A 13557-nucleotide genomic window follows, 5' to 3' on the forward strand; every position below is an offset into this window, starting at 1 on the left:
CTGCCTGGGACTTGCTGCCCCTTTTGTCCCACCCCCGGGCCTCCTCTGTCTCCACCGTGGCCCCCTCCCCACCTGCCCTGCTGCCGGGCTCTGGGCCCTCAGCACCCCCCCCGCTCCAACACAGGGGCTCCCACGCCTCCGCCCCCGACTCTGGAGTTCCAGCAGCCTTCTCCCAGGCTCCCCACCAGCGCTGCGGGGTCTCCCTGTCCCGCACCGGCCCGCATCCCCCACCCACCTAGCCCGGACCCTCGGGCCTCGGGGCTCGGGGGGCTCTGCGCTCCCGTCGGGGGGTTCGGGGCGGGAGAGCCGCGGCCTGGACCCGGGCGGGCCCCTGGACGGCTCCGCGGCACTGCGGGCCTGGCGCAGGGGGTCTGGCTTCGTCGCGCCCGCGTCCCCGCGCGCCCGGGGCGCCTCTGCGGGGTGGGGGGGGCCGGGGAGGGGGAGGACAGGGGAGGGACCCCCCCAGCTCGCCCCCAGCTCGCGGGCGGCCGCGGGGGGCGGGTCGGCGGCGCGGCCGGAGGGTGGGGTCTGGCGCGCGGGGCGGGCGCCTCCGCCTGGCGGCCGCCGCTGGCCCGGGCTCAGGGAGCCGATGTGGAATTTCCTGCCCGGCCCCGCGCCCCTCCTGCCGCCCCCCGCCCGGCCGCGCACTCCGCTTCCGGCCGCGCTCGCTGCGGCCGCACCCGCGCCCGCGCCCGCCCCGCGCCTGCCCCGCGCCGCATGGAGGGCGCAGGGGCCCCGGGGGCCGGGCCGGCGCGGAGCCGGGGAGCCCGGGGGCCCACGTCGCCGCCGCCGCCGCCGCTGCTGCTGCTTCTGCCGCTGCTCTGGCTGCTGCCCGGCCCCGCGGCGCCCCAGGAGCTGAACCCGCGCGGCCGCAACGTGTGCCGCGCGCCCGGGTAGGAGCCCGGCCGGGCTGGGGGAGGGGCGCCCCGGGGCCGCGACGGGCCAGCGGAGGATGCCCCGCGGGCCAGAAGCCAGCCGAGGGGAGGCCGGAGTGCAGGGCGCCCCTGGAGGGGTGACGCGCGATGTCCGAGATTCCAGGAGAGACTCCGGAAGAAAAGGGGCTCGGGCCGGGTAGCACTAGGCCGGGGAAGGGCATCCCAGGCTGAAGGAACGGCATGTGCAAAGGCGCCGGCGAGTGTGGCTGGAGCCGGGGGTGGGGCGGTGTTGATGGGGGATGATGGGGGAAGAAGCGGTGGGACCCGGGATGGTCTTGGGGCAGGCGAGACTTGGGAGGACAGATTTGTGCCTTCGGGAGTGGGAGGACAGAGGCGGGATCCGAGGAGCCGGCGCTCATAGTGGACCCAAAGCCGGCGTAGAGAGGACAATGACGGGCGCCGGGGGCTGGCTGGAGGATGTAGAACCCCCGGCGACTCCCGAGTCGGGGCACTGGGTGTGCTGAGGGACCGCGCAGAGATGGGGCACCCCGAGGGGCCGGCTCGGGAAGCCGGTGTGGGACAGACAGGCAGGGGACAGGCCTGGCCGGAGGGCAGGGAGTCAGGAGTAGGCGCAAGGGGTCGGGGATTGGGGTGGGGAGGGCTTGATAGGGCCGGTCAGAGGCCACGGCGAGGTCAAGGGCATCTCCGAGCCCGGGCGAGGAGCCGGCGAGTGGGGGGCGCCTGGTGCGCGCGTTTTGGGGGACCCCCGTGCGGGCCGGAGACTGGAGAGGGGGCCGCGGAGCTCCGGGCTGGCTCCCGTCGGGGCTCCCTGGTCCGGGGAGGCCGCGTCCAAGGACTCGACGGCCTCGGCAGACAAGGGGAGGTGAGGGGGGCCCGCGCGGGGGTTCCCGGCCGGGATCCGGAGGCGCGCAGACCCCTCCCCGCCGCGCGCCCCGCCTCCGGGGCGGGGGCCGGCCTGGCCCGCCATCTGCTTCGCATCGACGCCGCCGCCGCCGCCGCCTCCCGGCCGCCCGGGCCCCAGGAATGCAGCGGCGGCGGCGGGCGGAGCCGCGACTGCGGAGGGGGAGGGCGCATGGCCGCCGGGCCTCTCCAGGGCCGCCGCCTGCGCCTCCTGCCCCGCCGGCCGGGCTGGGTCCCGGGCTGGGGTTCCCGGGGGGCTGGCCCGGGGTGGGGGACCCCGCGAAAGGCTCGGGCTTGCTGGGAGACCTGTGCGTGAGGCCGCTGGGTCCCACAAACCTAGCGGGAGCCGGGGGTGGGATGGAGATGCCGGGGTTAATCTCCGAGCCGCAGCCTTGGCTTCCGGAAAGGGGGTCGGGGATGGCGGCTCCCCCCGGGTTGAGTGGGGTGACTGTTAGCACGTGTGGAGTGGGTTTGAGGGGGAGGGCGCCTCTCCGGGGCATCAGTTCCATGACCCTGTCAGGGCGCACGGGAGGGGGCCTGCATTCGGCCAATCAAACCCTGCCCCCCACTGCGCCCCAGCCTGTCCTCAGTGCGGGGGACACCGCAGCAGTGGCTCACGGCCCTGTCCCAACCCGGAGAAGCAAGTCCGTCTAGACCAGGCCTGATGCTGGAGAGGAAAAGGGGGGTGCCGCGGGTTGCTGTTTCTTGTAGGGTGATCTGGGGAGACCCTCTGAGGAGGTGATGAGGGAGCCCACGTCTGCAGAGCAGGAGGTGGGAGCCCCCTGGGGCTCGGGGGCAGGGTCCCTGAGTGGCGGGAGCAGGGGGGGAGGAGCCATGGCCGCAGGGAGAGGCCAGAGGGGGGCTGTCCGCTTTTCTCAGGGCCATGGGGATCCCTGGGGGGCTTTGCACAGAGGAGGGGCAGGACCCCCCAGGGAGGGCTGCCAGCTGGTGGAAACACTGGGGCCAGGAGGGTAGAAGTTGGAGCTAGCTAAGAAGTCAACCGGAGAGTTGGTGGCTGCCACGGGACCGGGGACAGGGATGGGCAGGAGTGTTCCGATTCTCCACTGGTTTCAAAAGTGGAGCCAGTGTACTTCTTGACGCTTCTGGGGGGGCTGTGAGCGAGGGAGAGGAGGCGGGCCTGGCTCCTGGGGTTCTGGCTTCTGAGACTGGGATGAGCTGAGCAGGCAGTTGGATTTGCACGTCTGGTGTGGAGGGGAGAGGGCCTGGCTGGAGGTGCCCGGGTGGGACCAGGTGAGCCCCGATGGAGCTAGTGTGGGGAGAGGGGGTGACCGAGGGCAGGAGGAGAACCGGGCAGGCGCCAAGCCTGGGTGGGGTGGCAGGCGCAGCTGTGGGGGTCTGAGGAGGGGAAGGGGACGCTGGCACAGTGAGCTTTGCAAGGGATGGAGCAGCTGCGGCAGGAGAAGTCACGGTGCTTTGGTTTGCTGCTAACGGGGATCTAAGCACGTGGCCTGCCTCCAAGTCCTGCCAAACTTACAGAGCAGACTCTCAATTTCTCTCCCCAAGAACTGCCCCCCAATCTGGCCTTGTCTGCCAGCCCTTCCAAGAAGGAAAGCAACTTGCTCTTGGTGAACCTGTGTTGGCTCCTTTTGGGCAGGGGGGGAGGTGAGAGCTGGATGCCCACCATGGTGGGGGGAACTTTCTGGAGCCTTCCAGAACGGGCCAGAGAGCAGAAAAGTGACTTCAACAGCAGGAATGGCTAATGTGAGCTGTTAGTTTGTGCCGAACCCTTCACTGACTTGGGCTCTCCTCCCACCAAACCCGTGGGCCCATTCTGCAGAGGAGGAGCTCAGTGCTCAGAGAGGTCAAGCCACATGCCACAGGTCACACAGCAAGCCGCAGAGCCAGGCATCAAACCGGGCTGAGTGTGCTGTCCAGGAGGGAACATGGGCCATGCTTCCAGAGCAATCAGGGAAGGCTGCCTGCAGGAGGAGGCCCTGCAGAAGCTCTCGGAAGCCAGAGACCTGGGTTCAGAACTGGTAGAAGAGGCGGGAGGCCTTGACAGGGACTCCCTGCAGGTGGGCACTGAGGAGGCTCTGTTAGGGACGAGTAGGTGGAGATGTTGGGGGACAGGAGAGGCCAGGCTTTGTGCTCCCATCCCCCAGTTCCAGCTTTACTTGTGGAAAATACGCTGAGCCTTCTCTCCGTGGTCTGGGATTTTATGGACTGTTTCCCAGTTCCCACCTTTGACTTGAAGGAGAATCAAGCCCCTTTCGTAGCGGTAGGGGCCTCCCAAGGGCGCCAGCACCCCGCTCTGGTGTGGAGATTACCTTGAGCTGGGGAAGTTGGGGAACCCCCTCACCCCAGCTTGACAAAGTGGTGTGCAGCCAACTGAAGGCTTTCCCTTCCCAGGCTCCTCGGACCCCCTCCAACCTCTTCCCACCACCACATCCCTGTTCTAGATTCAGAACCTTCTAGAGAAGCAATCTCCTTTTCAGTAAAATGTCAGTAGCTGCTTGTGACTTTGGGATTTGGGCAAAGCCTTTCTGGGTCTGATGGAATCCTACAAACCAGCAACTTCAGACCCCCTCTGCCTTCCAAATCTGGGTGCACCCCAGTTTGGCCCCTGTAGCCCCTCTCTGGGCTATATGTGGGTGCACGGCTTCACTGGCACAGTGGCCTCCAAAGCTTTGGGGGCCCTGTACCCCCTTCAGCTCATGATTCTGGAGCCTGCCCCATCTTGAAGTGTGACAGTTACCAATTATTTACCTTCTGTAAGGCAATAGCATCATGTACTTTTAAAGCCAAATAAACTTAAACAATTTGAAAAGAAATATAAATAGGTGTTCTAATATCTCCTTCCCCTCCTTGCCCCACCCCCCACCTTCCCATCTCAGAGGCCACCCATGCACCCACCCACCCTGGCGCTTAGTCCCAACTGGGTGTCAGGGGGTGGCTCTGCCTCTTCAGCTCGGCCCGTCTTGACCGTGTCCCAGTCCTGTCATATCCCAACCCCTGACACCCATCTGGCCAGGCCCCCAACTCCAGGGACCCTCTAGACTCCCACCCCTGAGCAGGCCCTGGAGCCCCCCCTCAAGGGGCCTCTCCCATCACACCTGCCCACTGGCCAGCCTGGCTGTTGTCCGCCTCCTGGGACATGGGGGCCTCTTAGGGGTGCAGTGGAGTCAGGTGATCTGGAGGGGGAGGGGGTCCCTGTGGGAGGCGGTTGCCAGGGCAGCCCTTGGAGGTCCGGTTTGTTGCCATGTGGCCCCTGCAGCCACCCAGGATCCGCTCCCTGGGAGCCAGAACTTGGGTCCTTCCTGTTTTCCATGGAGTCTTTTGCACCTCCTGCAAGGCAGTGCCTGGCACATGGCCATCACCTCCCGAGAGCAGATGCAGGGGGCCCCCACGGAGGCTGCTGGGGACCTCCTGGTGGATGGGGACAGGGGGAGGAGCCAGTGGGCTCAGGCGACCCCCCCTCCGCCTGCAGCTCCCTGGTGCCCACGTGCTGTGCCGGCTGGAAGCAGCAGGGAGACGAGTGTGGGATTGGTGAGTGTGGCACGCTGGGGACAGGGGGAGCGAGGGGGCAGTGTGGCGGCTGGACGTGCGGCAGCTGGGACCCGTCTCGTCCGCAGCGGTGTGCGAGGGCAACTCCACGTGCACGGAGAAGGAGGTCTGCGTGCGCCCCGGCGAGTGCCGCTGCCGCCACGGCTACTTCGGTGCCAACTGCGACACCAGTGAGCGCCGGACAGGGCAGGGAGGGAGCCTGGCAGGGTGGGGCGGGGTCGTAAGGGCCGGGACGGGGGTGGGGGGTAGGGCTGGGGGCGGGACGGCGGCCGGTTGCGGTGGGGCCCCGGCGCCCCCGTGAGTGCCCGCCCCTCCTCCGCTCCTTCCTGCAGAGTGCCCGCGCCAGTTCTGGGGCCCCGACTGCAAGGAGCTGTGCAGCTGCCACCCGCACGGCCAGTGCGAGGACGTGACGGGCCAGTGTACGTGCCACGCGCGGCGCTGGGGTGCGCGCTGTGAGCACGCGTGCCAGTGCCAGCACGGCGCGTGCCACCCGCGGAGCGGCGCGTGCCGCTGCGAGCCGGGCTGGTGGGGCGCGCAGTGCGCCCGGGCCTGCTACTGCAGCGCCACGTCGCGCTGCGACCCGCAGACGGGCGCGTGCCTGTGCCACGCAGGCTGGTGGGGCCGCAGCTGCAACAACCAGTGCAACTGCAACGGGTCCCCGTGCGAGCAGCAGAGCGGCCGCTGCCAGTGCCGCGAGCGCACTTTCGGCGCGCGCTGCGAGCGTTACTGCCAGTGCTTCCGCGGCCGCTGCCACCCGGTGGACGGCACGTGCGCCTGCGACCCGGGCTACCGCGGCAAGTACTGCCGCGAGCCGTGTCCCGCCGGCTTCTACGGCCTGGGCTGCCGCGGCCGGTGAGCGCGGGCCCCGGGGACGGGAGGGGGGGGAGAAGCGGAGGGGACAGGGGACTGCCGCGCCCGGACGCGCCCGCCATCTCCCACCTCCCCTCCAGTTGCGGCCAGTGCAAGGGCCAGCAGCCATGCACGGTGGCCGAGGGCCGCTGCCTGACGTGCGAGCCCGGCTGGAACGGTACCAAGTGCGACCAGCCGTGCGCCTCGGGCTTCTACGGCGAGGGCTGCGGCCACCACTGCCCGCCGTGCCGCGACGGCCACGCCTGCAACCACGTCACCGGCAAGTGCACGCGCTGCAACGCGGGCTGGATCGGCGACCGGTGAGCAGTCCCGGGCCCGCAGCGGCCCCAGAAACGCAGCTCCCCAGCCCTGCCTCTTCCCCCGCTCCCCGAAGGCCCCTCCGCGGAGGGCGCCGGGGGCTTTGCGCCCGTCTGTCCTCCCCCACCCCCCGTGCCTGCTGACGCCCCCTCCCCGCGTTCCGAGGTGCGAGACTAAGTGCAGCAATGGCACGTACGGCGAGGACTGCGCCTTCGTGTGCGCCGACTGCGGCAGCGGCCACTGCGACTTCCAATCCGGGCGCTGCGTCTGCAGCTCGGGCGTCCACGGCCCCCAGTGAGTGCCCTGGACCTGGAGGGGGTGGGGGTCTGTACGGACCCAGAGGGGCTCCAGCCAGACCCCAGGGGCCGCTCTTCTGGCGTAGAAGGTGGGGCCCAGACTGGCCCGTTACCCCAGCTAGCAGGTGACAACAGGCTCTTTGGTGTGGAGCCTGCGCTCGGAGCCTGTAGTCAGTTGGCTGCTGCCTGCAGGACCAAGGTGACGCGGAGCTGGTGCAGACTAGGCAGGGACCTCTCCTTTCCCCGGGGGCCTGGCCCGGCAGCCCCTCTTCCATCCACAGAAGAGCCAGCCCCAGTAACTGACCACAGCCCGGTCCCCAGACCCCTTTCCCTTCCACTACTTGTGCACCCAATCTCTCATTTCCCAAACACTGATCGCCACTGTGTGCTTGGAGGACGGGGCGGGAGCTTCGGTCCCTAGAGAAGGGAGGTGGCCGCAGGGCGAGGGCGCGGAGGCGTCACCGGGGGGCCCCAGCTGACCGTGCACTCCCGCAGCTGTAACCTGACGTGCCCGCCGGGGCTCCACGGCGTGGAGTGCGCCCAGGCCTGCAGCTGCCACGAGGACTCGTGCGACCCGGTCACCGGTGCCTGCCGCCTGGGTGAGGGGCGTCCCGGGGCGGGGTGCGGGGGAAGGCGGCCGGCACCCGCGCTGACCCCCGTGCACCCCCGCAGAGACCAACCAGCGCAAGGGGGTGATGGGCGCCGGCGCGCTGCTCGCCCTCCTGCTGGGCCTGCTGCTCTCGCTGCTCGGCTGCTGCTGCGCGTGCCGCGGCAAGGACCCCGCGCGCCGGTGAGGCCCCCGCCCCTCCCCTCCCCTCCCGGGACCCGCTCCCCGCCCCTCAGGCCCCGCCCCCCGGCTTAGGCCCCGCCTCTGCAGGGAGCTCTCGCTGTCCAGGAAGAAGGCGCCGCAAAGGCTGTGCGGGCGCTTCAGCCGCATCGGCATGAAGCTGCCCCGGATCCCGCTCCGCCGGCAGAAGCTGCCCAAGATCGTAGGTGAGGATGCCCGCGCGGGGTCTCCGCGGAAACACCTCCCGGTCCCGGGGCTGCAGGGAAATGGGCGCGAAGGGGGTCCCGTGCTCGGTGGGGGCGTGGGGAGGTGAGGCCACAGGGAAGGACAGAGGGGGGCTGCCGAGGCGCGTGGGAGGAAAACAAGAGCCCTGGGTGTGCGCGCAGGCGTGGGTGCGTCGAGGCCCTATCCCTGTGAGTGATGGCAGCTGGGGTGTCCTGGGAGTGGGGGGATATCCGGCCCCGGTAGCCCCGCACCCCTAGTCTGTACCAGAATGCTACACATTCCGGGGGCGTGGCTGCAGGTGTGTGCAGAAGTGCACGCAGGACATATGTGCAAGGGAGTGTCCCCCTGCCTGGATCCTGAGCAGTGCCCCGGGCCCCTCCTGGAAGGGAGACTGGTTGCTCCCACCCCATCCCCAGCCTCCATCGCTCCATCCCCATTTGGCAGGAGGGTGGGTGTGGGCGCAGGCTGGGGCAGGGCCGGGCCCCGACATCTGTGCCTCCCTCCTTCCCCAGTGGCGCATCACGACCTGGATAACACGCTCAACTGCAGCTTCCTGGAGCCGCCGTCGGGGCTGGAGCAGCCCTCCCCGTCGTGGTCCTCCCGGGCCTCCTTCTCCTCTTTCGACACCACCGATGAAGGCCCCGTGTACTGCGTACCCCACGAGGGTGAGTGGGGCCTCGCTCCAGCCCAGGACTCGGGTGGCAGCTCAATCTTCCCCCCTTAAAGGTTTCTGGGTTCCCGGGGGGCAGCGACACAGGCAAAGAAGACGCGGCCGTGCCATTAACCTGTAATCAGACCTGCTCAGTGCGGGTCTGGGGAGATGAGTTTGGGTCTCCAGTCTCCAGCCACAGCCCAGGCTCATTCCTGGGGGACACGAGGCAGAGAGAAAGTTCTTGGGCTGGGTAGAGAACGGAAAGGGGGATCCACAGATATGAAGGGGTCCCCGGGTTTGCAGCCTTGGGCACGGGGCAGCGCGAGGGAGCCTGGCTGGCGGGGATTTGTGCCCCTCTCTCTCTTAACCATGTTCCTAGGCGTTCAAGGGACAAATTGGATGGTAGCTCGCCAGGCTGGGGCTGTGGGGGCGAAGGGTGCGAGGCCAGGCTGACATTGAGGCTGAAATCCCAGGAACCTGCCCCTCTTCCCCCAGCGCTCAGCCCCATGCCCAGGGGGCCCTGAAAGCGCTACACACGGAGCCGGGGCGCAGGGTGGTGGGACGGAAGGGGAGGGTTTGCGCCCCGAGACTGGACGGGCCCGACCTCTCCCCGGAGGCGGCGACCGCTGGCCCTTCCCTTGGCAGAGGCGGCCCCCGAGGGCCCGGACGCGGAGGCCCCCAGCGCCCCCGAGGCGCCGTCCCCCGCGCCCCTGAGCACGCCCGCGTCGGCGGAGGAGGCGGCGCCCCTTCCCGCGTCCTCGGACAGCGAGCGGTCGGCGTCGAGCGTGGAGGGGCCCGGCGGGGCGCTGTATGCGCGCGTGGCCCGGCCGGCCCGGGCCCGGGGCGAGGCTGGTGGCCTGTCGCTGTCGCCGTCGCCCGAGCGCAGGAAGCCGCCGCCGCCCGACCCCGCCACCAAGCCCAAGGTGTCCTGGATCCACGGCAAGCAGGGCGCCGCCGCCGCCCGTGCGCCCTCGCCCAGCCCCAGCAAGCGGAAACGGACGCCCAGCGACCCGGCGCCGCGCCCCCCGGGGCTGGCGGAGGAGACGCCCGCCCTCGGCGCGCCCTCGCCGCCCCGGGGCCCGGGCCGAGGCCGCGGCCTCCCCGAGCCCCCCGACGCCGGCGCCCCCCGCGCAGCGCGCCCGAGGCCGCCTCCCTGCTGGCCGCCGAGCTGCGCGGCAAGACTCGCAGCCTGGGCCGCGCCGAGGGCGCGCAGGGCCCGCGGGAGAAGCCGGCGCCGCCGCAAAAGGCCAAGCGCTCCGTGCCGCCCGCCGCGCCCGAGGCCCCCCGCAGGAAGACGCCCATCCAGAAGCCGCCGCGCAAGAAGAGCCGGGAGGCGGCGGCCGCGCCCAACCCCTAGCGGCGCCGGCCCGCCGCGCCCGCCGGCTGCTCCCCGGCTTCGCCGCGCTGCTTGCCGCCCCGCGTTCGCGCCCGGGCAGCCTCCCATTGGCCGAGGGCCCGAGCGGCCCTGCGTCTCATTGGTCAGAGACGGGAAGGCGCCATCCCATTGGTCGAGGTCTGCCAGGCGCTTCGCTGGCCACTCCCCTTCCCCCGCCCTGGGCGCTCGGGCCTGCAGGTACCTAGAGGAGCTGGGCCTGGATGTGTTCGGCCTGGAGACCACTTTTTATTGGCCCCGAGCGCCCTCACCGGGGCCTCCTTATTGGCTGAGGCCGGAAGCACTCCTGCCCCTCCCCCACCCCGCTGCCTCTCATTGGCCAAGGCCCGGCGCCGTCGGCCGGCGGCTCTTTCCGCTGGCTGGGCTCCGGGGCATCTGGTTGACCCGAGCTTGGGGAGCAGGGCCGGACCCTGCCTCTCGGGGGGCGCAGCGCCCCCAGGCTCCGCCCCGCCCCTGCCCCTGGGCCGTCGAGCTGGTTTTGATGGTCCCCTCCCCACCCCTGCACCGTGAGCTCGAGGGGCGTCGCCGGTGGCCGGAGGGGACGCTTATTTATAGGCCCCGGCAGGGCCGCCCCCACCCCTCCCGGGCGCCCCAGGACGGGCTCCTCCCGGCGGGGGCTCGGCCGCAGCTTTCTAATAAAAGTGCCCTTTTCGTCCTGGGCCTTGGCTGCTTCCTGCCTGCGGGGCCTCGGGGGGGGGGGTCCCCCAAAGGAGATTGCACGTGGCGTCTCCCGGCCTGCACCCACACACCCCCACCGAGGACACCCTAAGTGGGGGGCGTTGGAGGTGGGCCGCGGCCATCCGTCCCTCGTTCCCCTGCCCAGCCTTAAACTTGGCCTCCAGAGCTGCTCGGGGTGTTGGGGGACGAGGCTGGGGCCGGTGGGGGTGCAGCGGCCGCGGGCGCAGCCTCCAGTGAGCCTCAATGGCTCCTTGTCCTCAGCCGGAAACTCTGCAGCGGCCCGAGCTGGAGGGGTGGGGGGCGCAGAGGGAGAGGGGAGCCTGCCGGGCCTTTGTCTTCTCAGGGTCTTCAGGCTCCTGGCCCCCCCATGGCTCACCCCCTCCTGGGGCCAGGCCTTCTGGAGGATCTGCCCAAACCCCCAGACCCTTCCATTGCCAGGGCCCCCCCACTATTCCCCACCTGTGATCGACAGCTGCGTGCACTGGGCTCCTCCTCCGTTCCCCTCACTCACATCCTCCCCATCTTTGGTGTGGGGTCTCCCCATTCTGACCCCATTGGCCGATCGACCCCCTCCCCCCCACACACACGCACCGTGCATGACACTAAAGGGGGGCAGCTCCTGTCCCAGCCTCAGGTCACGGGGCAGGAGCTCACCCTCCTGGGCCGCGATGGCCTGGGGACACCGCTGGGACGCTGGAGTGGCTTGTAGGGACACGAAGTGCGGGCTCCCCATCCCCAGCCAGCTGTGGCCCTGCCAGGGTCTCCAGGTCAGCCAGGAGGAGTGACCCACTTGCAGAGGCTGACAGCTGTGCCCCCCACCCACCCACCGACACACACCAACAGCATCTTGGGGCGGCTGCACAGGCTCCCTGACCCCTGCACCCCAGCCACCCCACTGGGGTTCTCTCCCTCCCTCCCCAAGGCTGGCCCAGGACTGCACTAGGAGATGGGGGGGTGTCCAGCAATGACCGGCCTTGCTTGGTCCCCTCCTGGCCCCTGCCCGTGAGTCCCCCCCAGTGGGGCTCCCCTCTCCCCGGCAGCCAGCCCTTCTCCCCGGCCTGCCCGACGTGCAGCCCCCCCAGGAGGCCCCAGTGGCTGCCGGGAGAGGGAGCCCCGGGCCCCCCGCCTGCACCCAGGGCCGGCGCCACAAAGGGGAACCGCGGCGGCTGGAACGCCCGTTGCCATGGGGACGGGGACCGCAATCCCCACATCTGGTAGCGATTGAGGAGGAAAAATTATGAGTCGTGGAAAACGCAAATATTTTGTGTAGCACAGAGCACAACAGAGCGGAAGGAATGTCAGCCACCGAGGGCCCAGCCGGCCTGGTTGCAAAGGGGGCCAGGGCTGCCCGGCTCAGCGGGACACACACACACACACACACACACACACACACACACACACGCAACGGGTGGAACATGGAGCAAGTCCTCAGCCTACAGCCACACACACCACCAGACACTCGGAAACACCAGCACAGATGCATAACCCGAAACTCAAACACCCTACAGAAACACCATGGCGAAACGCAGCCTGCAACAACACATACACACACACATACACAGACCACAGAACCGGACACACAGAGACACACTCACCCTTAACACACACACAACACCTCCTGACACACAGAAACACCAGCACAGATACACAACCTAAAACTCAAACACCCTACAGAAACACCATGGCAAAACGCAGCCTGCAACAACACACACACACTCAAACACACAGACCACAGAACCGGACACACAAAGATACATGCTCACCCTTAACACACACACAACACCTCCCGACACACGGAAACACCAGCACAGATGCACAACCTGAAACGTGCATCTACACACATGGCCTTTGGAAACACTAAGGCAGAAATGCAGCCTCAACACACTTTATAGCACCACACTCAGCAACACACACACAGACACACACACTGCAACACACACACAGCAGATGCAAATGCAACACACACACTCCTCCAAACCACAGAAACACCACAATAGACACACATGCTGCAACACACAGAAACAGAGGCAGATGTGTTCCATGCAAAGCACGCACACACACAAAGTCCTGACTAAATACCAAGACAGACCCTCACCCTGCCACACACACAAACACAGTATTGGATACAGACATGAAGAGTCAGGACTCCTCAACACACACACACGCACACACACACACACACACACGCTCCACAAGAAACACAGAAACAATGACACACACTTCAACACACACTACAAAACACCCAGAAACACAGGGACACACTCAACACATGCCATAAAACACAAACACAGGGACACACACTGCAATACACCAGAAAACATACAACACAGGGACGCACTCAACATGCATCACAGAACACACAATACAGGGACACACACTCAGCACACCACAAAACACACAACATGGGGACACACACAACATGCAGCACAAAAAAACAGAAACACAGGGACACCCTGCAACATACACCACAAAACATAGAAACAGGGACACACAACTCAACTCACACCACAAAACATACAACACAGGGACACAGTGCAACACACTGCAAAACACACAACATGGGACACACACTCAACACACACCACAAACACACAGAGACACAGGGAAACACACTACAACACACACCCTCCATAGACCCACAAAAATGCACTCATCATACAGCACACACACACAACGATCCACACACCCACCAAGAGGGACATGCACACTCTAACACAAGCACACCCCCAACCTGTCTTAGTTTCCAAGTACCATACAATGGTTTGGCTTGACAGCAGGAATTGATTGGCTCACAGCTTCAGAGGCTGCAAGGCTTGTTTCCTCCAGCATCTTCTGGCTGCCAGCAATCCTGGGGGTTCTTGGCTTTTCCGTCACACAACTGTGCATGTGGCGGCCACCTCTCCTTTCTCTTCCAGGTTCTGACTTCTCTCTCTGTCTGATTTCACTCTGCTTATACAGATCTCCAGGAATGGGATTAAAACCCACCCCAATTCAGGGGGTCACAACTTAACTGAAGTCACATCTCAAAGAGATTGATT

The 13557-nt window shown here is 67.4% G+C and overlaps 1 protein-coding gene across 1 annotated transcript; it reads left to right on the forward strand.

The window, feature by feature from the left end:
• Window positions 1–699: 699 nt before the first annotated feature.
• Window positions 700–9942, forward strand: SCARF2 (scavenger receptor class F member 2). Its single transcript, XM_037823654.1, is given in 12 exon segments — window positions 700–893; window positions 5245–5303; window positions 5390–5491; window positions 5654–6173; window positions 6272–6490; window positions 6654–6782; window positions 7280–7383; window positions 7457–7574; window positions 7662–7777; window positions 8309–8461; window positions 9094–9567; window positions 9570–9942. Coding segments are annotated over 12 exon segments (2406 nt in total). The 5' UTR covers window positions 700–717; the 3' UTR covers window positions 9806–9942.
• Window positions 9943–13557: the final 3615 nt, after the last annotated feature.

Source organism: Choloepus didactylus (genome assembly GCF_015220235.1).
Source record: "Choloepus didactylus isolate mChoDid1 chromosome 23 unlocalized genomic scaffold, mChoDid1.pri SUPER_23_unloc1, whole genome shotgun sequence".
Lineage (NCBI taxonomy): Eukaryota > Metazoa > Chordata > Mammalia > Pilosa > Megalonychidae > Choloepus > Choloepus didactylus.